The sequence below is a fragment of the Cinclus cinclus genome, chromosome 22, assembly GCF_963662255.1.
Source record: "Cinclus cinclus chromosome 22, bCinCin1.1, whole genome shotgun sequence".
Classification (NCBI taxonomy): Eukaryota; Metazoa; Chordata; class Aves; order Passeriformes; family Cinclidae; genus Cinclus; species Cinclus cinclus.
The window spans coordinates 7,054,446-7,077,414 of NC_085067.1; the positions used below are offsets into that span (position 1 = coordinate 7,054,446).

Genomic DNA, 22,969 nt, shown 5'->3' on the forward strand with positions numbered 1-22,969 from the left:
TTTGAGCTCCAAATTCCTATGTGGCTCCTCAGAGATACTTATAATCAATGCAGCTTTAAGCTAAATCCCATTCAGTCTCACTGGCCTGTGTTGGACACAACCATCCCACAACAAACTTCATCCACAGACCATGGATTTCACATCCTGAGCAGACAATGCTGGTGTCCTGCACTTCTGAGACACTTGTGGGAAAAGCTTCAGTTATCTCTCTCTCTTCAAGGACTTGCTTTTTCCAGGCCCTGCTTTTCCAATTGCTGCCTCAGGACTAGAGAATTATAGAGGATTAACCAAAAAGGATCCATAAGATATTTTATTCAACTCATCATCATTTGAGTCTAGGCTCCAGACAAGTTTCCTTCTCTAGTACTGCAGGACATTCAGGAACAGCAGAGGGCACATGGGGGTGGATTTTGCAGGCACATCTATTTAACCACCAGTCTGAAAACTGGGCACCTGAACATACACAGTCCTTGGGGGAAAAAAATAAAAACACCAAAACGTAGCCTCGGCCCACAGAATATTCCAAAAACCCAAATGGCAGAGTGAACAGCTGCATTATGCTGCATGTTGTGCTCTCTGCAATTCAAAGATGACTGGAGACAGCAGCACCTCAGATTAAAACCCTTTAACCATTAGCGACTTAGCCTTTCAATCATCTTGTAGTTGTTTTATCCAAATAAAAAAAAATGAGTTAAAACCCCAAAAGCTGGGCTTGTCCCCTGTAAAGTTTCCCATAGTGTTTCATGTATCAAACAACTTGAAAAAACCGCTTTAAAAATCACTTTAAACAAGTACTTGTGTGGCCTTGTGAACTGAAGTTAACAGCAAACTGTTTCCAGTTTTAAATTTTTGGCTCCACTGGGTTTAGATTAGGTCCAGCACAATGAACTCCCTGATTGGAAAGGCACTGGGAGTGCCTTGGGTGCGGCAGCCATTTCATAAAGTGCTTGTATACCAAACCATAGAGCTGTCAGAGTCTCCCCTCCTGCTGGGGAAGGAGTCCCCACGTGGGACTGGACCCAGGGCAGTCTCTCCCAGGGGTGGCTGGGTTTTGGCACAGCCCCTGATTTATCCCCCAAGGCGCTGCCCCTCTCCCCAGGCAAACCCCCCTGGCCGCTCCTCGGGCAAGGGGTTGTAATTCGGGTCATCCTCCGGCGTGTCGAATATGGCTTTCCTGGAAAACACAAAGCAGGGTTATCCTTTACAACACAGGTTTCACAGGAACATCAAGACAGCCCACATGCTGCACATGGAACAGTGTCCCCCCTCAAGAACAGCTTGCCCAGGCAGTGGGATTTATGCTCTCCAATTTGGAGCTGCCATGAAGATGATCCCAAATCAAGACTGACGAGGTTCATCTTCTGCTATCTATGACATAAATATTCTAGGCCAGACCTCTTCAGGATTCTGTGAAAAACAACCAACAGAGGTGTTCTGGGAGAGCATCACAGGGGATTGGAGCATCCACAAAAGAGGGAACTGAGCGGGAGTGCCACTACTCCATATTATAAACACTGAAGGATTTTTTTCCCAAAATTGTGACGTGAGGATGACTTACAGAAGAAAAAAAACATTAGGTATCTTACATGTAATATCTCAGCCACTGTTCACACTCAGCAGGGGACACAGCTTTGGTGCCACCAAAAACAGCTGTCACCAAAGCCTGACAAGTGTTATTAGAAAAACCAAAGGTAAAATCCTTTAGAGCTTCTCCCAGTTACGTTGGTTCCCACTTAAACAACTGCCAGCTATCTGAATGGCAACACGAGTTCAATAAAAAGCAAGAACAGACACCCCCCAATTCTGTCCCTGCCCAATACACCAGAAGCTGATGTGACTGAATTGCAAACAGTTTTCCAAACAAACACTTTTTCCACATCTCTTCCAAAGCAGACACCACTACTCACAGGACAGACGGTGTTCTTAGGAGCCTCCCACCACCAGGCTGATTGGGAAAGACATCCTCTAAGAAAAAATATATATGCCCAACAGCAATGCCTGGTATAGAAACAAAAGCCAAAAGGTGATTTTCCAATAGCTCTTCTTCACAATTCTCAAATGCTTTACACTTGAGTTTTCAGAAAAACAGCACACATTGGGTCTTTCACAGAAAATATGATGACACAGAAATACAAAACCTAATGAAGAAAGCTAACAACAGATAAAAACCTTAACTTATACACAAGACATTAATATTGGGAAAACATCTTGTTATTATTAAAAATACGAATGTTTTGGCTCTATGAGAGTTGATAAAATAGTAACATAAACTGGTTTATTTCAGTAGACTGATGCTGTTGTCAGATGATACATCAGGGCTGATTCCAAGCAGTAAAAAGCCAAAACATCAGAAGCTCTTTCCATCCTTGCCACAGCACAAAACATTCTACAATGGTTAGAAATCAGAAAAGCCTGGTATAAATATATCAGAAGAACTAACACCAAGCATTAGAGCATTTAGCCCTTGGATTTGTCCCCATTTTCTGTTTTGTGCAAAACAGGAGGAGGAACAGATCCTCATGATTGTTGCCATTGCTCACCCAGGAGATCCACAATGATGGAGTTGCCCAAAAGCAGTGAGAAGCCCATCAACACCCAGGGTAGAAATGGGGCTTGGAAGATGAGGAGACCAAAGAAGTTCATTCGGACATAAGGATTCCTGCGGCTCCAGACATACACCAGCATGATGGTGAATGCCTGGCCCAGGAACACCAAGTTCACAAACAGCCCAAAAAGCTGGCATGGCTCATTAAGGAAACACTTGTGAGGTCAGGAATTTCCCAGCTTAATGTGTAATTCCATGTTTTCCACACAGCTCCACTTTCCCAGGTGCGAGTACATCGAACTGCTGTCTATCAAATCCAACATCTGCAGCAGGATTCAGGGCACGTGCAGCATGAATAATCTCATTAAAGCATAATTTAATTCTTCACAGACAACCTCAGCATGAACTGTTCCCTGAAAACCTCATTTCCACGATGACGCAGAAAAAAAAATTGAAAAACTAGCAACAATCCCAAAGTAATCAAAACCATCCCAACAGATACCTGTACTCTTCCTGCAACAAAATATCTTAAGGTCACAGTAACAACACAGTTTCAGTTCTCATTCACACATCTTTAGCTTTACCAAAGGAGCTAGGAATTAAAACAGAAAGGATACAGTCATTAAAAGTCCTCCAAAAAGGAACATAAATACAAAATCTGCCGTCCGACCCCTGAAAGAGCCTTCCTCGAGCATGCGGCAGTACCGGTATCTGAGGCCACAGGTCAGGAAAATTCCATTGGAAATGAGTTTAGAGACAGATCCAAGCAGAAAACGATTCAATTCTACATCAGCTTAAAAGTGTTCTATCAACTGACTGCATCACTTGGCTCTTTCTGGATACTTCAGCAGAGAGGGTGACACAGGAGACAAAAAAGCTACCTGGAATTTTCTCCTGCACCAGGTCTGCACCAACCTGAAGGATCAGGTTTGTACAAATTCTTAACACCAAAAAAAAAATAACTAGCAAAATTCTTGCTCGCTGAAGAAGGAGACCCCCTTGAAGCCCACTCATGACACCTGTGGAGTTGGCATTGCTGAATCCCCAGGAACTGAAACTTTCCTGTGCGAGGGTACAGCAACATTCCTACACTCTGGAGCTCTGCTTGCCAAGGGAACAAACACAACTTGGTGAAGGATACAGAAAGATCATATTAAATAAAAAATTAAAGCCAACTGGTCCAAAGAACAAGTAGTTTGTGATTAACCTCCATATCTGGAAATAAGACAAATACAAGGACTTTAAACATGACAGCTTAATTTTATTGTCTAAATAGAAAAACAAGCAACAATGAAACTGAAATCTCCTTCACAGAAAATGAAACTAAGACCTGTTTTAAGTTACAGTGGCCTGCACTCTGGCTACAGTAGCTTTTAAAAGTGTATTTCTAACACAAAATACACTGTTTTGAGAAGACAAACACTTAAAAAAACTCTACAGCACAGTTTAAACCTCCGTGCTTCAGAACACACTTACTTGAAAGTGCTTAAATATTAACTCAGGGTTGAAATACAGCTGGAAGGGCGTGATAAGTTCTAATTGCTGAAAAAGAAGGGAACAATTTGAAGGGATCAATACAAGAAACAAACCAAAAAAAATAAAAAGAAAAACCAGACATCCAAAAGAGCAACCCGGTCTAGTGTGCCAAAAAGAGCCCAGCAAGTCCTCACCCGGCACTTTTTAGTTTTCTGGCAAGTGGGAGCCTCACTACGACAACCCTCTGGCGCTGTTGTTATTTATTGGCGCTCTCCTGGGGCGTGTTTCGGGAATCCCCTCGCTCAGGGGGCCCTCGGGGCTCCAGACCCGGCTCTGAGCGGGGGCGGCGCCTGAGGGCTCCCCTTCACGCGGCCACCCCGCGCCCACCCCGATCCCAATTCCCGTCACCACCACCCTCCCGCGGCCGCGCACTGACCACGGCGGCAGTGGTGAGGACGCAGGCGGTGGTGTAGGCCCGGGTCACGGGCGGCACCTGCAGGTACTCCTGCCGGAACGTCTGGTACGCCATCTTGGCCGCCCCGGTCCGGCCCGCCCGCCGCTCCGCGCTCCCATTGGCTGAGCCGTAGCGTCCGCCCTCCTCTCTGCTCTCTCATTGGCCGACCGCTCAGCTCGCGGCCGCCGCTCCGCGCTCCCATTGGTGGTGCTGCAGCTCTCGCCTACCGCCCCGCGCTGTCATTGGCCGAGAGGCCAGCGCGCGGCCGCGTTCTTCCCGCGCTTGGCCCGCCCGCCGAGGGACGGAGCGCTCGGTGATTGGGCGGCGGGAGTGCTCCTGGCGGGCGCTGATTGGCTGCGGGCGGGGCTGCCCTGAGGCGGTGCTCGGGCGAGGCGGGAAAGCGGCGGTGGCGGCGGCACTGCCGGGTTTGGGGATCGTCTCTCGGGCACCGGGCCCGGGCCCCGCGCTCACCGCGGACGCGAGCAGGAGGAGCGGCACGGCACCCCCCGCCTCGGCAACGCCGGGGAGCTCTGTGAGACCCGCCTTCCCCTCGCGTCCCGGACCCCCGCCGCCATGTCGGTGAATCCCATGGCCTACGAGACGCAGTTCTTCGGGTTCACGCCCCAGACGTGCATGTTGCGCATCTACTTCGCCTTCCAGGACTACCTCTTCGAAATGATGCTGGTGGTGGAGGGCGTGATGCTGAAGAAGCTGGACAGCATTCCCGGCTGCAAAATCAGACCTCCCCAGATCCGGAAATGCACCGAGAAATTCCTGCTCTTCATGAGGGAGCACTTCGATAATCTCTTCGCTACAATGGAAGAAGTGATGCTGCAGCTGGTGCTGAACATCCCCAAGAACGTGCTGCTGCCCGAGGACAGGGTGCAGGAGCAGTATCCCTACAGCAAGGAGGAGTTCCAGGCGCTGCAGGACGAGCTGCAGCAGCTGCAGCAGCAGTGCAGGGCAGAGGCGGCCCTGGAGCAGGCGCTGCGAGCAGAGCTGGAGGAGCAGAAAGCGGTCACGGCCGAGCTGGAGAAGATTTTGCAGTGCTTTGACGGGCTTGAGAACATCTGCAGGGAGCACGGGACCGGCAACTTCAAGGAAAGCTTTGCCCTCCTGACAAAGAGCTCCAAGAAACTGCAGGATGTGCTGAAAGATATTGAGGAGAAGAGCAAAAAAATAAAGCAGCATGATCGGTTAGTGTAATGGGAATTCTGAAAAGGCAACAGATGCCATACCGAGAGCTTGCTTAAAACTACAAGTCTTTCCCTTACTCCGCTCATCCTGCCAGGATTTGGTCTAAAAGCCGTTGAACTGTGCCAGCTTGCACCTCCCTAAGGCAGGAAGGGGAGAAAAGCCTGTAAAATGTAACTCAGATTGTTAACTTTGTAAGTTTTGGTTGCATAACCAGTGTTTGAAAACACTGAATGTTTGAACGCAGTTCAGCAGCACTTGCCCATTTTAAGGGTTATAAAAACGAAGTCTCCTTAAGACTTTTAGGAATGTGTAGGTGGTTTCCAGCCTGAGGCGGGAGCAGGGGTCCCTGAGACCACGGGGACAGTTCCCAAGGAGCTGCCTGGACCTGGCCACGGTGCCTTTTGCTGTGTTTGGAAAGCCAACAAGGAGTAAATGCAAGGGAGAAGGGTGACACTGATGCTGTTGACAAGGTTCTGATGAGATCTGTTGGCATCAAACCAAATTTCAGCCCAGTTTCTGGAATCTCAGGGTTCCTCACCACTCCACCGGTACTTGTGTTTCTCTCAGCACTGAGCTGCTGCTCCACAGAGCAGAAGCCACTGGAGGAAATGAGTAATTCCATCACTTTGTCCTACTTCACTTTGTGTTGCTTTATATATTTATTTGTTAGGGTGTTTTGGTTTGTTTTTTTTTTTTTTTGCCCAGTGTCCCTTTTCTACTAAATATTACAATTCCTTTTATTAATGTTTTATCAGATTTTCCTGTGAAAATGGTATGAATACTTATAAGCTCCTGTGTCTTAGTTAAACTTATTCTCTCTCTAGTTAATTCAAAATCCCTGACAGTCTGTGCATCTTTCCATGGCAGTTTTGTAATCTCCTGTTTAGTCCTGTCATTAAATATCAATATTAATTTCTACTTTACTAGCATAGAAGTTTAAAAGTCATTAACCCTGTGAATCATTTAGAGGTGACTGCAATAAAAAATGTGCGTTGAAAACATAAAACAGTTTGGAATTCTTTCTTCCCTGAATTGAGAAGAGGAAGATGTGGGAAGTGTCGCTTGGCAGCAGAGGGCACCAGCAGCTCGGCCCAGGGCTCGGCTCCCAGGAGGTTGATCTGTTTTTCCAACTCTGTAACTTTCCTGGACCCCAAGAATTACAGTGTTTCCTCAGGTGTTTTTTCCTCAGTAAATAGGAGACACTTTTCCTGGGTGTTCTGTGCCCAGCGGGACCACACACAGATTGGCAGAAAGCTGGACCTGCCGAGTTCATACATTCCAGCGCTGTGTTTTCCTTCCACAAGGAATTATTCCCCTTTTCATGTGTTTCTCCTTTCTCAGCCAGGCCAGGGTTCTCCCCAGCACTTCCTTCCCAGCTGGAGTGGTAGGTGAGGGGAATGCTGGACACAATGGTTGTACCGGGCTGTGCCTGACCCCTTCCCTGACCCCTGGCATTTGGATGTCCTGCTGTGTCACCAACCAGGGAAATGTGTCCACAACTAAATCTGAGATTGACCATCCCACCCTCCAGGTGTGGATTTAACACATGCCGGTCTCAGGCCCTTCCCTCTTGCTCCCAGGAATGCTGTCCTCACCCACACACTCCTGGCACTGCAGCCACCATAATTAAATATTTTACAATCAATTATATCCTGATGCTCCAGAGAGCAGTGCAGGAGCAGTGCCCTCAGGCAGCGAGCTGTGGCAGCTCACAGACTCATGGAATTCTTTAGGCTGGAAAAGCTCTCTGAGCCCTCAAGCCCAGCAGTTCCCCCAGTGCTGCCATGGCCAGCACTCACCGTGTCCTCAGGGGCCACATCCACAGCAGCTGGATCCAACAGTATTGGTGAGGCATTCCCAGCTCCAAATCGTGTCCATGTGTCCGTCTGTGGGTTCTTTGGAGATTCAGACCCTCATGAGCAGCTTGACACAGCCTGACCCCATCCCAAGCGGCCTCTCCATCCGTCCTTGTCCTGCCCTCCCCAGGCTCCCATGGCTCCCAGAGGCAGATCCAGTGTCCGTGGCCATGGCACAGGTCCCCCTGGGGACAAGGCAGGCACAGACAGGGTAGCACCAGGCTGCTGCAGGAGCAGCACCTGGGACTGGCTTGGGAAGGAGGGGGAGAGCTTCCAGATGGATGATTTTAAAGCTCATTTTCTACCAATACTTGCATGGAACGGGAATATTCAAAGCCCCAGGCTGGGAATGAGGTACTTCATAATACCCACTGTAAAAACTGTAACCAGCTGTTGGTAAAACATTTCCAAGAGCCTTTTTCAGGAGAAAGAGCCTTGGTGTCAAGCACTTGGTGCAATGAACACCCCAACAGCACAGCTGAGGTCTGAGGGGAACAAAGCCACTGGTTTTCCCAGCAGGATAATGCCCTCCTGCTCTGGGACACGCAGGAGCCCTGAGGATCCATGGGGCTGAGGATGTCCTGGCAGCTGGGTACTCCATCAGATAGAGAATGGCTTCAAGCCCCTCTGCAGTCCCTGGGACTATCAGGCTTCCAGCAAAACTCTGCCCTGGGAATGAAAGCATGTTCTGGCTGTGAGGAGGAGGACGTGCAGCTGGATTTGCAGGCCCTGTGCATGGAGAGGGGTCAGGTAAAGCAGGGAAGGCACTGGCTCTGTGTCCCAGGGATGTTGGTTTGCCCTACAAACCCCCAGGGGTTCAGTTCCCTGTAGAAGGAGAACACAGAAAATTTAAACTAAAATTTCTGGCAGCATTCACAGGCAGTTGGAGCACACAGTGCAGCCCTCCTTGACTTAGATGCTGAATAATGGTGTAATTAGCAGCCATTAATAAACCCACACCTGGCAAAATGCCTGGAGGGGGGAGGGGGTTTCCATATGCCTCCTCATTAAAAGCATTAATTACAGGCAGGAAATGCTTGTGGCAGCCACAAGCTTTAATTGCTTCACCTCAAACTGGTGCTGGGTCAGCTCCTACCTTTGCCATCCCATGGTGGCCCAGGACTCCCATCCCTGTCCACATCCCACAACAAGGCAGAAGGGACCCACAGGGCAGGGAAAAAGATACCTTTTCATTCTAATAATGAAAAAAAAACCCTGTTGTGGCAAAACTTTTTCTTCCACAGGGATTTTTGCTGGCACAAACTGAGCAAGAGCATCCCCCATCCTTAAAACAACCCTGTGGAAACTCCAAATAAAAAATAATAGAGATGGACAGAGAGAGAGAGCCAGGTACTGTGAGTTATTCCAGCTGGTGAGTGAGCAGCTCTTCCCTAATGTGTTTGCACATCACACGCCATAAAATGGGATGGGAATGAACATTCCGAGTCCTCACTGGGATTTCCAGAGAGCTGACCTGGAGCTGCCTCCCCTGCACCCCAGCCCTGGCAATAAAATAAATGGGGCACGGAAAATGGGCTCCCATTAGTGGCAAAACATTGATTTACTCAAGCAAAGAAACTTGGCCAGGGTTTGGCTGTTGATGGCTCCTGGCCGTGCTTGCTGGACATCCCTGGAAATTGCTTTAGAAAAGAACATGGTAAATGACTTTTTCCTACTCAAGGAGAAGAAAATGGAAAACCTGGTAATGTCCAGCAACAAAGGAATTACTTTCACATATGAGATTATTTCCACCCCCCTAATTAAACCATAGGAGAGAGGGAATTTGATTAGAAAGGTTCTGCTGGAGGGAGGCCTTGGAGACAGCTGTGCTTGGTGTGGAGCAGCACGGCCAACAGCAAAGGGTAAAGTTTATGATTCTCCTTTGTTGGAGACTGAAGAAACTGTGTCACTCACACATCTCTGCATGGCTTTGGCTGCTTCCCTGGCTGTTCATCCTGCCCTGCATCCACCTCACCCCTGCTGCAGTTGGGTTTGGGTTGGAAGGGACCTTAAAGATCATCTGCCTATTCCCTGCCATGAGCAGAGATAACTTTTACTAGACTGGGCTGCGACAAAATCATTGTAGGAATTTAATTTCAGCTTGAAGAGGAATAAAAAAAATAAACCAAGCAAACAAGCTAGAAAAATAACATTGAGGCAAGATGGAGCCTTTGGAGGTCAATCCACTGGATGGATCCTGCCCGGTGGTGATGCCCCAAAACTGAACACTTTGAACCCAATGGTCCCACAGCTATGACCCCTCTGCTTGGTGTCTTTGTAGCTCTGAATAATTTTGTCTCCTGCTCACACCCCCTTTCTGGGTAGCCATGCCTCCCTGTGTTGTCTGCTGGAGATTTCATTACTACTGATTTCCCTGTAGAAAGGAAATTCTCCTGCTGCTTTGTCTGCTTACTCCCACTTACACAATTCAGAATATTATTCCCTCCTGTCACATTAATTTCTAATAATTAGTATTTGGTGTAACACTACAGCAGACAGCAGCTCTCAATGAATATTATAATAGGCACTAAATTATAATTTACTGCTCTAGAAATCCATTTTAATATGTAGCCCACTTACAAGAAAATTAGGGGGAGCATCTTTCAAGACATTTACCTGTCTGGATCCAACCCTGAATTGAGTCCCCAGCAAGATCCTAAATGACCATGAGCTCCAGGAGCATTTACTGGCTTGGAACATGTCACTGACCACGTCGGAGCTGGATGTGCCACGGTGGCAGCAATGTGACCTCACCAGGACACTGTATTCCCAGGGAACCAGCAATTATCTGCTCACAGTACTCTATTTACTCCCTGATAAAATGCTGGGGTATGAATCCATCTGGAGTGGGCAGCAGCATTAATCCAGGAAGGGTGCTTGCACAGTAAGAAACCCTCGATGTCCCCATTTCCAACCTCAGCCTCTGCTGGTCCCTCTTTGGAGCTGTTTTACTTCCTTTTGTGGTGGTTGCCAGGAATTTATTTATCCATCAATTAACAGGTAGGATTGGCACTGGCAGCTATTAAGGCCTGTTGTGTGTTTGGGCAGAACACAGAGTCCCAGAATGGTTTGGGTTGGGAGGGTTTTTAAGCTCATCCAGTCCCACCCCCTGCCATGGGCAGGGACACCTTCCACAATCCCAGGCTGCTCCAAGCCCTGTCCAACCTGGCCTTGGACACTTCCAGGGATGGAGCAGCCACAGCTGCCCTGGGCACCCTGTGCCAGGGCACTCCCCACCCTCACAGGGAAGAGATTGGATCCTAAACATTGTATAATACAGAAGCAATGAAGGAGAATTTCTTTGGGTTTTTTTATGGAGAAATATGACAATAGTCTGGTAAAGAATCATGGGGGTCAGAGTGATTTTCACTGCACATGTCAGGTATAGGTGGATTAAGTAATTCTATTGCACATCCTGGCCAGAATAAAGGGATGCTTGCTTCTCTGACACTGAAAAGGCGTTGTTGGAGAGTTTCTGCTGTTTCCTGCAGTTTTGGTGACACACAGACTTCGGTGCCATGTTCATGGGCTGCCCTCTTGGGACCAGAGCCAGAGACCTCCATCAACATCCTGATTTACTGCTACAGAAACATAAAACAAAGAAATTTTTTAAAAGAAAAAAAAAAAAAAAAAGAAAAAATGTAGAAGGAAAAAAATAGGGTCTCTGTACTTCTCCCTTCTGAAGGGGGTTAGGGGGGTCTCCACTATCCTCTTCCTGTGGGGGTCGGGGTGGTCTCTGTCTTCATCTGCAGGAGGGGGTCCTGCATTTGTCCTCCATCCCCCCCTTTTGTGGGGGTCTGTATTTGTCCTTAACATTGACCACAGCATCCTGGGAGCCATGGCCTGGGAGCTGGCAGCTCCAGGACACTTGCTACTGGGACACTTGCCTCTGGAACATCTTCTAACAGAGGGCTGGTCTCTCCTTTTTACTTCTGGGCATTTCCTGGCCATCTGCATCCTCAGGGATCAGTGTGTTCATCTCATCCCCGTGTCTCTGGCACCTGTCCAAAGGGCTGCCTCCCTCTGCACTCTGGCAGCTCTCACTGAGGCTCAAAGGTGGTTTTGGGGCTTAATTTGACAATGCCCTTGGGCTTGGGATTAGAGTTGCAACTGGGGCTGGCTTTGGGCTGAACATGACGTTTGGTTTAGGAGTGAGCATTTGGGAAGTGCCTGGAATTGCTGCTGGGTTTGGAGTTAGGGCTGGCTTTTAGATTAGAGCTGGAACTCAGCTTAAGGATAAACGTGCCATTTGCCTTAGGCCTGGCCTTGAGATTGGGTGTGGGTCTGGGATGAGGTTAAATCCAGGACTGTGAGTGTGTCCCAACATGGACTGAGATCAAGATCAGCATCGGGGTGAGGTCTGGGATCAAGTGCACACCCAGCACCACGAGGCAGATGTTCACTGCAGGATGTCCCTAGTATCATCTCAAAGAATATTCTCTTCTCCAGGCTGAACACCCCCCAACTCTTTCAGCCTTGCAACATCATTGTCAGGGCTGATATAGATACCTTCATCTTTTTAAAAAATCTTTTTCTGCAAGGTAAAAATGAGAGGAGCATGGTTCCTCTGGCTTCCTCTCCTGGAGGAAGATGCCTGGAGCAGGGCAGGCTCAGCCAGTCCTGCTCCATGGCACCAGGTGAGCCCAGGATTTGCTGGGGTTTCCACAACTGTGCTGAGTGAGCTCCAACCCAGGCCAATTCCCTCTGCAAATGAAATTGCACTTTTCTTTGGAAGCAAATGGAATGAAGGCAAGACAATTTCAGCAGCCCCATTACAGCAAGAGGCTGGAATAGCTGGGGATGTGTTACCTGAGCATGACAGACTCCTGAGCTTCTTCATCCAGGAAAATCCCAGCATGGAAAAGGTGATGAAAGGAATGCCTCCAAGCCCCTCTGCTGCAGCAACGAGCACAGAGAGGGGAGGAGCAGCAGAGAACACCCAAGAACCAGCAGCCAGTGCTGCCTTAGGAACTGCACTTACACCCAGGGTCATCTCTGTGGAATTTATTGTCATTCTCTCATCAGTTCTACAGTACAAAAGCATGCAAAAAATAGCCTCTCTCTTCATGGTACATATTTACAGTGCAACAGCCACATGCTGTCACAGTACTGAGTGCATTTACATCATGCTGGAATCATAGCAGAGCACATACAGGGCAGTGGTTCAACTTCCAAGTGCAACAAGAGACTGAAATACCAACAGAACAGGCCTAGAAATCAGAAAGAGCAGCAAAATTACAGCACAGTGGATCTGCATTGTACCCTCAGGAATTGCAATTCATGTTTTCTTTAATTTACACCATTTTTTGGGAGCACTTTGATTGATGGCTTGTGGATAGTGACGGAGGGTCTGGGCTCTGCCAGCAGCAGCTCTGAGCATACATGGCTTTTCTTCAGGAAGGGAAGGAGCAAGGCAGGGACTGACGAGCTGCTTTCCTTCCCTCATCCCTTGGAAGGCTGCACTCAGAGCAACAGGGTCATGGCATCATCCAGGTTAATTCAGCCTGGGAGGGACTCGAGCCAAGCATGGGCTTGTGTAGCAGGATCTGGACCAGAAAGGAATGCCTTGCACTGCTTTGCTCAGCAAACTCCACTACAAACGTGCCCTGATAAAGCAGAGAAGTTTGGCACCTCATCCAAGTTCTCTTTCCACACAAACCCTCCACTCTCTGCTTTCCAGTCTCCCTGCTGCACACCAGAGGTGCTCAGGCTCTCAGTGGCATCCCCCAGCACAGCTCTCCTGCCTTGGGAAATATTTACTGAGATCCCTGTCCCTGGGGGAGCCTGGGTCTCTCAGGGGCTGGGACAAAGCCCCTGGGCTGGTGGGACAAAGCTCATGGGGTTTTTGGGCAAGATGGGAGGGAAAGCACTGAGGTGGAAAGAGCAAACAAGCTCCCAGCCACCCACCACAGACAGAGAAATTCCCCCATGACAGCACTGCTGAGGGCTTCAGGACAGAGTTGTGCTGCGGAACACAAAAATTTCTCCCAGCAGCTCCTCCTTGCAAGTCTGGCAATAAATAAGGAATGAAATCATATCCTGGAAGTTGTTTTATCGAGCCACTCTTTGTTTTGCATGGAGTAGCTACACTGTCCCTTGTCAGGCTCCCTCTGGTTGTAGCCCTACACAGTCAGCTTCCCCAACAGCAGCCCTGATGCTGAAAACCTCACCAGCTGTGACATCCACAGCAGCACATCCCTGCCCAAAGGGTAAAAGACATGGAGTGTGCATTCCTCAGTGCAGACAGAAGAGACCTGACCAGGATTTTTACTTAGTACTACCCCTCCAAAATCAAAGATCTAGAGCCATTAATTGAGCAAGACAAAGAAATCCACCTCCTGGAGATCAGAAAGATGTGCTGTTCCCCCAAATGAGAAATTACTTTCAAGAAAATCATCCTCAGCCTGGAAAGTCTGGAAAACTTGATCAGATGCAGGGAAAGAAGAGCCATCCTGGTGACTCCAAGCCCAGCTAACACAGGCCAGAGCATCCCAGTGTTCCAGGAACAGCAGAGGTGAGGATTTGCAGGGGAAAAACACAGAGCACACACCAAAGCACGAGTGTGCCACACCTGCTCTGCAGAGCCCACACTGAACCCTGTCCCCTCCATCACAGAGAGGAGCTGACAAATATTTACCCATCCAGCTAAAGAGAATGCTTTTAGTCAAGAGCTAAAAGCACTGCCTTGCCAGGGGTGTTTATTCTCAAATAAACCCCTCTCTTCAGTCTCTTCCTTTCTCCAGAGCAGAAGCAGTGTTGTTCTGAGCTGCTCTAACATGCACATAAACAAGCAAGGATTTCATTGCAGCTGAGTGAGTAGAGCCTATTTTTGCCTAGCTGAGCGTTTCTCCTGCTGCCAGGGCACATTTTTCATCTCATTTCATGCAGGTTTTCAGGCTGCTGTATGTGACACTATAGGGGTGATTTCTGGGCTATAAAGGAAAGACTTTGGCAGATTTGCTGAAGAAACAAGACAAGAGCTCAGAGCTTGGCTCTACAGCTCAAGGGGTTGGTTCTTAGACCTGTGGGAACAGCTCCAGAAGGATTTCTTTTAGCTGAAAGGGCAAATATTTCAAAGTAGATTTTGAGATAATCATAAAAAACATCCATTCTTCTCCAAAACTGAAGTGATGATTTAGGTACCACTAAAGGAACACGATATGGAGTTCATTTGTAACTTACCATTTGTTTAGTTGCATTAACTGAGGCTGAGATCAGCCTTCCTGCAGCCTTGCCCCACCAGCTCCCACCCCTTGGGCACCCCTAAAATAACACCAACTGCCTGGGTTAGCAATTTTTTCTTGCCACAGATTAAAAATACAGTAACTAACCCCATGTTTGCATTCTTAGAACTCTTTGAGCACAACCCAGGTATTGCTTAGACTTCAGAAGTGCCATAAGGATGAGGATTACCAGAACTCCCTTTTCTGCCTGGGGTAGGGCTTGTTCCTGAGATGTGTGTTTGTTCCAGCGTCACTCCCTGGCCCTGTCCTGGGGACACCATTTTTTTCCACAAACTGGAGGACCAGTTTTTTTCCACAAACTGGAGTTTGCCCAGCTTGGCCCTTGGTGTGCAGCAGAAGCTGGTGGCACCACAGCACAGATCAGTTTGAATCCAGAGACTGCCCCTTCCACAGGCACCTGGACAATCTTTCCCATTTGCAGAATCCCTTGTGCTTTCAGACTTTTCATTCCCTACCTCAGGGTACTTGAATCTTCTTTAAAAGGCAGCAGAATCCAAGCAGAAGTATGTCCCAGGCTGGGGGAAGGATCAGGGCATCCTCCTGCTGCAGGACCAGGCTCCTCAGAGGATGCTGAGTTCACAGCTGGTGCAGACACCAAGAGGCAGGATTTAGCACCTGGAAGCAGCAGTGCAGAACTCAGGCCCACAGCAGTATCCTTTACAGGATGCAACAGCATTGCCAGCTTTCAACATTCAAGGTCTCCATTAAATAGAGAAGCAGCAATGTTCTTTCCAATTTTGACAATATTTGCAGGTGAGATGCAAAGACTGCTGGGCATCCCACTGAGGTGGCTGAGGACGAGTGAGGGGAGGTGACAGGCTGGGGACAGACAAAAAGCACCAGCAGCAAAGCCCAGCTATAAAATGTTGGGAACCATCAAATTAGATTGCAGCAAAAAGAACAGGAACATCAGGATATACCAGTCACTACCAACAACCCTTGTACATGTGTCCCTCTGCACAAAAAATGAGGGAACAAAGTCCCAAGTCCTCAGGATTAACCTAAAAACAGACACTAAGATGATTATGTAGGAACCAAATTTAAACATGTCCTTTCTTTAAGTACTATAAAATAAAATTCCAATCCCACTGGTTTCTCAGAGGCATGTTCAGACTCCATAAGGCTCAAGGGAAAATAATGACATATATTTTGACAAGATGGATGTCACTGGTTTTTACTCTCTGAATGGAAGAGTGAAATTTTTGATTATCCACAGTCTGTACAGTCAACAGCCACAGAAATGGTGCATTTGCCTTTTTCTATTTGCCTTTTTAAGTGCAATCTTACCAGTTGTCAAACTGTTGAGATGAAGCTTCTAACCCCAGGTTTAGAAGCAATCTATGGATAAAATAGCAGCATCAGTCTTAAAACAAAATCAAAGCCTTGAAAAAAAAGTCAAAAGATCAAGTTGTGAACTTGCTTTCTGTAGCTTTCTAAAAATTCTCCACCAACATTTTCCATCCTAGGAACCTGTCCCAATTTGGGACATTTTCAGGAAACTAAAGTTTAAAAGCATCAGGTATACAAGAGATGAGTGAAGAGAGGGAAATGAAATAAAACAAATCCCAAGCCTGCCCCTCTTTTCAGCTGGAGAACATGGTCCATGGGTGCAGGACTGTGCAGCTGATGGGGTGCATTCCCAGCTCTTTGGGAGGAGCAGCCCTGGCAGATGTCCCTGGAGCACTAAGCTGTTCTGTGTAGCAGCATATCCCCATGCTCCAGAGCCCTGTGACATTCCAAGGCTCATTGCACATACAGGGAATCTCTGGAACTCCTCTGCTTTCCAGCACTGCCCTGACTAAAGCCAGGGCTGACACTGTGCAAAACCAAGGGCTTAGAGGAAAAGGGAAGAAAGAGAAAGAAAGGCATAGGGAGGGACAGTGTTCACTCCAACAGCAAGATCTCACCCTCATTATCTGACATCCATTTTGCCATCAACTCCACACCAGGAGGAGGACTCCTGACGTACACAAGTGCATTAAATAAAACAGTTGCCCTCCGAGTGCATTAAATAAAACAATTGCCCTCCGATACAAAACCTGTCTCTAAAGCCATTTTTTTTTTCCTGATGCTTGAAGTAGAGAATGCAAAAAAACACAAGGAAGAAGTCTCTGGGGGAAAATGACCCTTGAGACAAACAAACCCCCATTCCTCAGCTGAGAGCCCCGAGGTGAAGCACAAGTGGAGAGCAAGGCACACGCGGAGGAGCCACGGGCACCGCGCCCAAGGAACGAACGCGGCCCCACGGCTCGCTCTGCTCCTCCTGCCTGCCTGCCTGGGCTCGGTCCGTGTCTGCTGGCTTCACTCTGGTTCTGCTGCTGCTGTGCAGGCCCCGGGCTGGGGGATGAGGGTGATGTGCACGACCAGCCCGTGGCAGCCGTGGCCTCAGGACGTGGCCTCGTCTTCGCACACGTCGGGCAGCTCGGGGTCCCTGGCTGCTTCTCTGCTCCCCTGCGTTCTACAGGGGGACAAGAAAATAAACACGTTGTAGGCACAGAGCAAGGCAGAGCAGTTATTCAAGCCGGGTCAGCAATATCAACAGGGAACAGCAATGAACCTGCCTGTTGTGCTGGTACCACGTAAACACCTCAGCAATATCCCAGCACGATGCCCTGCAGTGCTGTGCAGCTTGTGCCTGGACACCTGCTTGTCCTCTGCTCCCAAAAACTGAGCTCTCCACTTCCCTGAATGCACTTGTCCACGAGGAGGTATCTGGTTCTAGGGAAAGTCTTGCAGATCAGCATCATGGTTTGCAAACTATCTAGCTTGCATTTGCAGAGTTCTGGCTTGCTCTCCTTTAATCTGATTTCTTTTATAAGGATCAGAGCGATGGGATCAGTTGATCCCACAACTGCTTCTCCAAAGTGCTGCTGTAAATGGCAGCAGCACTTCGGAAAATGGTTTCTACCAGAACCCAGTTTGTCCTACACAAAAACTGTGTGATTTCAGTTTCTGTGAGTTTGCCCGGTCCCCAGAACAGCAGTCCCCAAAACCTGAGAGCAACAGCCCTAGAATCTCAGACAAGGTCACTTACTTGCATTGCACATACACCACGGTAACCTCAGCCTTTTCCTCCTGCTCCAAACTTCTGATGTTTTCTCATGTAGAAGGCTTGAGCTGTACTGCACTCCAGGGCATCCCCAAGGAGCAGCACCTCCACCCAGCCCAGCCACCACAGCTTGTGACTGTCACCGTGCCTGCATGGAGACAGGAGGACACCTCCAGGTGCCACCCACAGCAGGAACCCATTGCAGGAAGATGACTTCACCTAAAACACCCATTTGTCCATCACAAAGATATCCACAACACAAAGGAGGCGATGATCTCCAAGCAATTGTGTCTCCCAGGTGTCCAGCTTCGCTCACACCACTCTGCTGTATCACAGAACCATTGAATGGTTTGGGTTGGAAGGAGAACTTGAAATTCATCTCGTTCCACCCCCTGCCATGGGCAGGGACACCTTCCACTGTCCCAGACTGCTCCCAAGCCCTGTCCAACCTGGCCTTGGACACTGCCAGGGATGGGACAGCCACAGCTGTTCTGGGCACTCTGTGCCAGGGCATTTTGTAGAATCTGCATGGACAAGCAGCTTGGCAGTGGAATGTCAGTGTTATTGCATGTGCCTGGAGCAGAGGGTTTGGGGGGAGTGAAGTGGGGATTCCAGGGGTATTTCCTGGCTAGGAACAACCCAAAGTACACACAGGGCTAACACAGTTTTTGAAGAAACCAGAAATGATCAAAAATCGTGCTCCCTTCTCCCTCTACTTCAGTAGAGCCCTGCAATAAACCTGACCTTGAACCTATGGACCATTTCCTTGCAGGGAAGGCTGAGGAACAGCCCTGTCTTCAGTGCCTGTCATGCCTCTCTTCAAATGATTGATCACCTCATTTAGCAGCAGCAGCTCTGTTCTGTGGCAGCTCAGCACAGCCTGGCTCCCTGTCTGGTGCATCCTGCTGATCCTGCTCCTGTCAGGGGTGTCTTCAGTGCTGTCCCAGCACTCTGAGCAGCCTCTGCCTCTCCAAACACCTCAATGTGAGGGCAAGAGGACCCTCACGGTGGCAAACATCTGCCAAAAAGCTGGGGCTGCCCATGAAGCAGCAGAGATTCAGTACCAGAGTCTGCACAGGAACCAGGCTCGTGCTGTAAGGCCTGAGGCTGGATGGACATCTCCAGTAAATAACTCTTGGTAAGAAATAAAAGACTCTATTTCTCCTGCATTTTTAAGCCACAGGGGAGCAAAGCCTGGTTTGTGCAATTAGCCAGGAGAGTACATGGCTGCCACCCAGAGGAGCTGGGGGATTCCCACGTGTTTTTTGTGTCCAGCAAGGAATGAGTGTCCCCAAACACAGAAACATGGGACAGGGATGGTGTGGGACAACATACAGCAAAAACACACACCCCTGGCAAGTGCTTAATTCCTCCTCTGAGTCCCCATTCAATGCAATCACCTGTCCTCATACAGGCTGCTGAAGTCCCTTTTTCCCTACAGAAAATGCAGCAGCAGGAGGCAGTGGCACCAGCTGTCCCTGCTGGCACCACGTCAGTCCCCAGCCACCTCTGCCTGCCTTCTCCTGCCTGGTTTTGGAGAATCTCTGCAACTCCTTCTTGACTCAGAGCAGACAACATCCTGCCTCTGGCTCATCCATTTGTCTCAGAGCAATAAACCAGGCCAGGCAGAGTCTCCAAAGTGCTGGAGCTGCTCCCAAAGGTATTTAGAGATGTGTGGTTGTTTGCCAGCTCCCAGCCCAGATTTCCCAGCCTGGCTGGAAGCTTTGTTCTGTCTAACCATTGGATCCTGGCACTTCCCACTGAGGTGTCTGTAAACAGCTCATCATGGTTTGCATGAATGTTATTCTGATATTTAACAGAATTAACTGGACCAACACTTCCTAGAAGGATTTGTGCAAGTGCTTGGACAAGTGACCATGTTTTGATGAAGTTCTGGCTGGGATGGGGTGGCCACCTGGAGCAACCAGCTGTGGTCAGTCCAGAGCCCTCCAGTGCTGTAGCAGGGGCAGAAGCACAAGGGAGTGGTGGAGCATCTGGAGCAGAGATGGCTCCAGCCCTTTCTTTTGCATAACTACTAAATATTAAACTCAAATTACAAAGCTCAGCCTTTACAAAATTCTGTAGCTATTCCCTCTGCAAACATGGGGCTGAGCAGCAGTTTGTGCTAAAACCCAACTGTTCTTTTTTCACCCCTCCCTCCCTGAAAACAGCTCAAATGCCTGAGAATCCCAAATAGCAATAATAATAAAAAGCATATATAACATTAGTGCCACACACAGAATGACTGCAGTAAAACTGCTCCTACAGGAAGGAAGGATGGAGCCAAATGCTCTCACTACCACACAAATCACACAGGCTGAGGAGGGGACACAGGTTTCTACAGTACCCAGGGGAAACACAGACATGGAATTACCTTAAAGATGGATGCAAATATACAGATGTGTTTAAGAGGAATCTGTCCCTGAGAGCAAAAGAGTGAGACAAAGGAAGAAAGTGATCATGAAGACAATGGCAGCAGGTGAAGGAGCTTGCATTTCTGTGCCTATCCAGCCTGGAGTGCAGACTGGAATGGGGATGGAACATCAACCACATTTACCTGAAGGACAGATGAGGACAGGCACTGGTGGCACTTGTACAAACCCACTCCAGCCCCTACCACTGCTGAAAGCTCCAGCTGGCTTCCAGCACCCTGCTGGTGTCCAGTTGTGCTGCCCTGGCCATGGCATTTGGCACCTCTGGGCTTTTGTGTCCTATGAGCACCTTGTGCAATGGGGCAGAGCCCCAGGAGTACTGAGCCCCTCACTGGAGGGACCTGTGGGTCATTCCAGAGGAAAATCCTGTGCCACAGCCATGGCTCTGTGAGGACACCTACCTGCATGTGGGGCATAGCTCTTCCCACAAAACATGCAGTTCTCTCTTTGGGAGAAGTTGTTTCTGCTTGGATACCAGCCACTTTTTTTACCTCCTTTTTCCCCTTGGTTTCCTTGTGCCTAATTTACATGGATAATATGGCAGTGACAGCCCTTTTGGTCTCTTTTTGGGAAGGCTGGAAACAGAGTAGGCCTTTAAAATACCAACTGATCCCCCAAAGAGGAGCTGACAACCACATTTCATCAATAGTATTAGCAGCCATAATGGGAAAGTAAATTTGGTCTGTCAAAACACAGCAATTAATTTGATAGGTAGTAGCTGCAATAAATGAGAGCAATAAAATGTGGTGAAGCCAGTGCTGACTCAATTAGGAGAAATGTGGAACAGACAGAAGAAATGCAGCAAACACTGCTACCAGAAATCCAGAATTTAGCTATGAATGCTGAACTGGGCTTAAAAAATAATCTGGAGCTGGAAAACTAGAGAAGATCAGTTGCTTCTGCAGCCTCCATTAATGATGGGCTTGAACCTGGCCCTGGTCTGCAGGATCTGTAAGACTCCATGAATCACTGCCTCTCCTTGGAGATCCTGCATGAAAGGCAGGATCCAGTGACACCTGGCCACTGCCCAGCTGACAGGGTGAGGTGACAGCTGGCAGCACTCACACCATTCTAGGTGTGCAAAACAAGGACTGCTAAATGGGGCATCTTCATTTTAGCTCCCCTCCACCTGCTGAGTGTGTCTGCACTGAACATCTGCCTTTTAAACTGCTCACTGCTGATAAACAGAGCAATAAATAACAGCCAGGAGAGGATTCACTTCTGCCAGGTCTAAAGAGTGCTAAAAAAACTTTATCTTCTCCCAGTATTAACTTAAGAACTGTTTCATATCAGTGGTGTCTTAATGGTGTCCTCTAAAGGCATCAAGGTTACAACAGCAAAGCCCTGCTGCTACCACAGACATCTGCACAGAGCATTTCCAGGAACAGAGCCCAGCATGCTGTGTAGGTAATGCAGGGAGAAATTAAAAAAAGATTCAGCCACATGATTTAGTTTCCTCCTCTCCAAATCCCAGAGAGTGAGCTTGAAGGACAGCTCCATTTTAGGAGTCATCAATTAGGCATCAAAAACCAGAAAGCTCTGGTACCAGAGCTCAGTTCAGCTGCCAGAGGATTTCCTACAGAGTATATCCTCAGAAATGGCACAGATGAAAGATGCTTGAAGCAGCAGTGAGTGAGGCTCTGGCAATATCACATACAGCCTAATTAAATAAATTGAATGTAAACTGGAGTATGCTAATTGCTTTCCTTTTTTCTTCTGTAGAAACACAATTTATTTCCTACCTACAACTAGAAGGAGATGCAATATTACAAAAGCTGACTTATGTCCCTCTAAAGACACTGCCACAGGGGAGAGGGAGCTCTGTGGAGGAGAGCTGGGGAATTTGTGACTCATTTTTCTCTCAGCTCCCCCTGGGCAGCCACATGTCCAGAGCACAGTGATGGCTGCAGGCACTGCTTTCCTGGCATGTCCCAATTTTGGGGGTCCCCTGTCCAGCTACAATGCAGAAACTCTGCAGAGCCTTACTACTGAAATATTATTTGCTCCTGCAAGATCCTAAAATCCTACAGAAATCCAGACTCACTTGAAACTTATTTTAACACAGCTCTATTCATAACATTGTCACTTTATGTGTGTAGCAAGGATGGTTTTTCTAGGGAACAACCAGTATGAATTAAGAAGTGGATGAGCTTGGTGTCTACTCTGTTTGCCCCTGAGGAAATAACACTGTGATCAAGAGATAACTCACTGAACAATGAATATTTCCCATTTAGCCATGGCTCACTTGAAATTAATGTCATTAGATCCAACACATCTATTTAAATTTGAAGTTATTTTCATTAGATTCAGTCAGTAAAGTGTTTTCCAAAGTTTGAAATAATAACAATAATAATCCACATGCCTTAAAAGGAGCATCCCTGCTGTAGTGTTTAATACACAAAACTATTTGTTGGAGAGACTTTGCAAGTATCTTTCTTTAAACAACAGCTCCGAGATGGGTTCTCAGAGTTCCAGTTGTGCATGAAATAATGTAGGATTAAGTCAACTGTTACTGCCAAAAATTGGCACTGATGGCATGAGACTGAGAAATTAGGCAAAGGGATTAGTGCAGTGGAGAACTGGCAGGTTCACACTGATATTGGGTATTTCTAAGTGCTCACACAGCTGGGCAGAGGCCAGCCCAGCACGGCTGCAGCTCCATTCCCATGGTTTTGTAAACCAAGGGCACCGGACACTGCAGCACAACAGTGGAAAT

The 22,969-nt window shown here is 48.1% G+C and overlaps 3 protein-coding genes across 4 annotated transcripts in view; 1 reads left to right on the forward strand and 2 right to left on the reverse strand.

Annotated features, from left to right (window-relative positions):
- Positions 1–297: 297 nt before the first annotated feature.
- On the reverse strand, positions 298–4,550 carry DERL2 (derlin 2). Of its 2 annotated transcripts, none has more exons than XM_062506869.1 (7): positions 4,461–4,550; positions 4,022–4,087; positions 3,687–3,760; positions 3,163–3,256; positions 2,541–2,736; positions 1,908–1,998; positions 298–1,174 (listed from the first exon to the last, which is right to left on the reverse strand). In XM_062506869.1, exons 1-7 carry the CDS (start codon positions 4,548–4,550, stop codon positions 1,069–1,071), a joined length of 717 nt encoding a protein of 238 aa, XP_062362853.1. In that variant the 3' UTR covers positions 298–1,068. The 2 variants fall into 2 exon arrangements, with proteins under 2 accessions (XP_062362853.1, XP_062362852.1); XM_062506868.1 differs by having other exon boundaries at positions 4,458–4,550.
- Positions 4,551–5,048: 498 nt separating this feature from the next.
- MIS12 (MIS12 kinetochore complex component) lies at positions 5,049–6,635 on the forward strand. The gene has a single exon (XM_062507160.1). It carries the CDS (start codon positions 5,049–5,051, stop codon positions 5,679–5,681), a length of 633 nt encoding a protein of 210 aa, XP_062363144.1. The 3' UTR covers positions 5,682–6,635.
- Positions 6,636–17,157: 10,522 nt separating this feature from the next.
- CAMKK1 (calcium/calmodulin dependent protein kinase kinase 1) overlaps positions 17,158–22,969 on the reverse strand; it is a 50,523-nt gene continuing 44,711 nt past the window's right edge. Inside the window, exons 15-16 of the mRNA XM_062506944.1 lie at positions 20,196–20,243; positions 17,158–17,230 (exon numbers count right to left, since the gene is read on the reverse strand). Of these exons, the coding sequence (XP_062362928.1) occupies positions 17,158–17,230; positions 20,196–20,243 (121 nt within the window). The remainder of the gene's footprint in view (positions 17,231–20,195; positions 20,244–22,969) is intronic.

Coding starts and splice junctions, on each gene's coding strand:
- DERL2 (XM_062506868.1), bottom strand. CDS start 4,550: ATGGCGTACCAGACGTTCCGGCAGGAGTACCTGCAGGTGCCGCCCGTG. Junction 3,761..4,021: donor TAATATTTAAGCACTTTCAA/GTAAGTGTGTTC, acceptor TCTTATTTCCAG/ATATGGAGGTTAATCACAAA. Junction 1,175..1,907: donor CTAAGAACACCGTCTGTCCT/GTGAGTAGTGGT, acceptor TGTGTTTTCCAG/GAAAGCCATATTCGACACGC.
- MIS12 (XM_062507160.1), top strand. CDS start 5,049: ATGTCGGTGAATCCCATGGCCTACGAGACGCAGTTCTTCGGGTTCACG.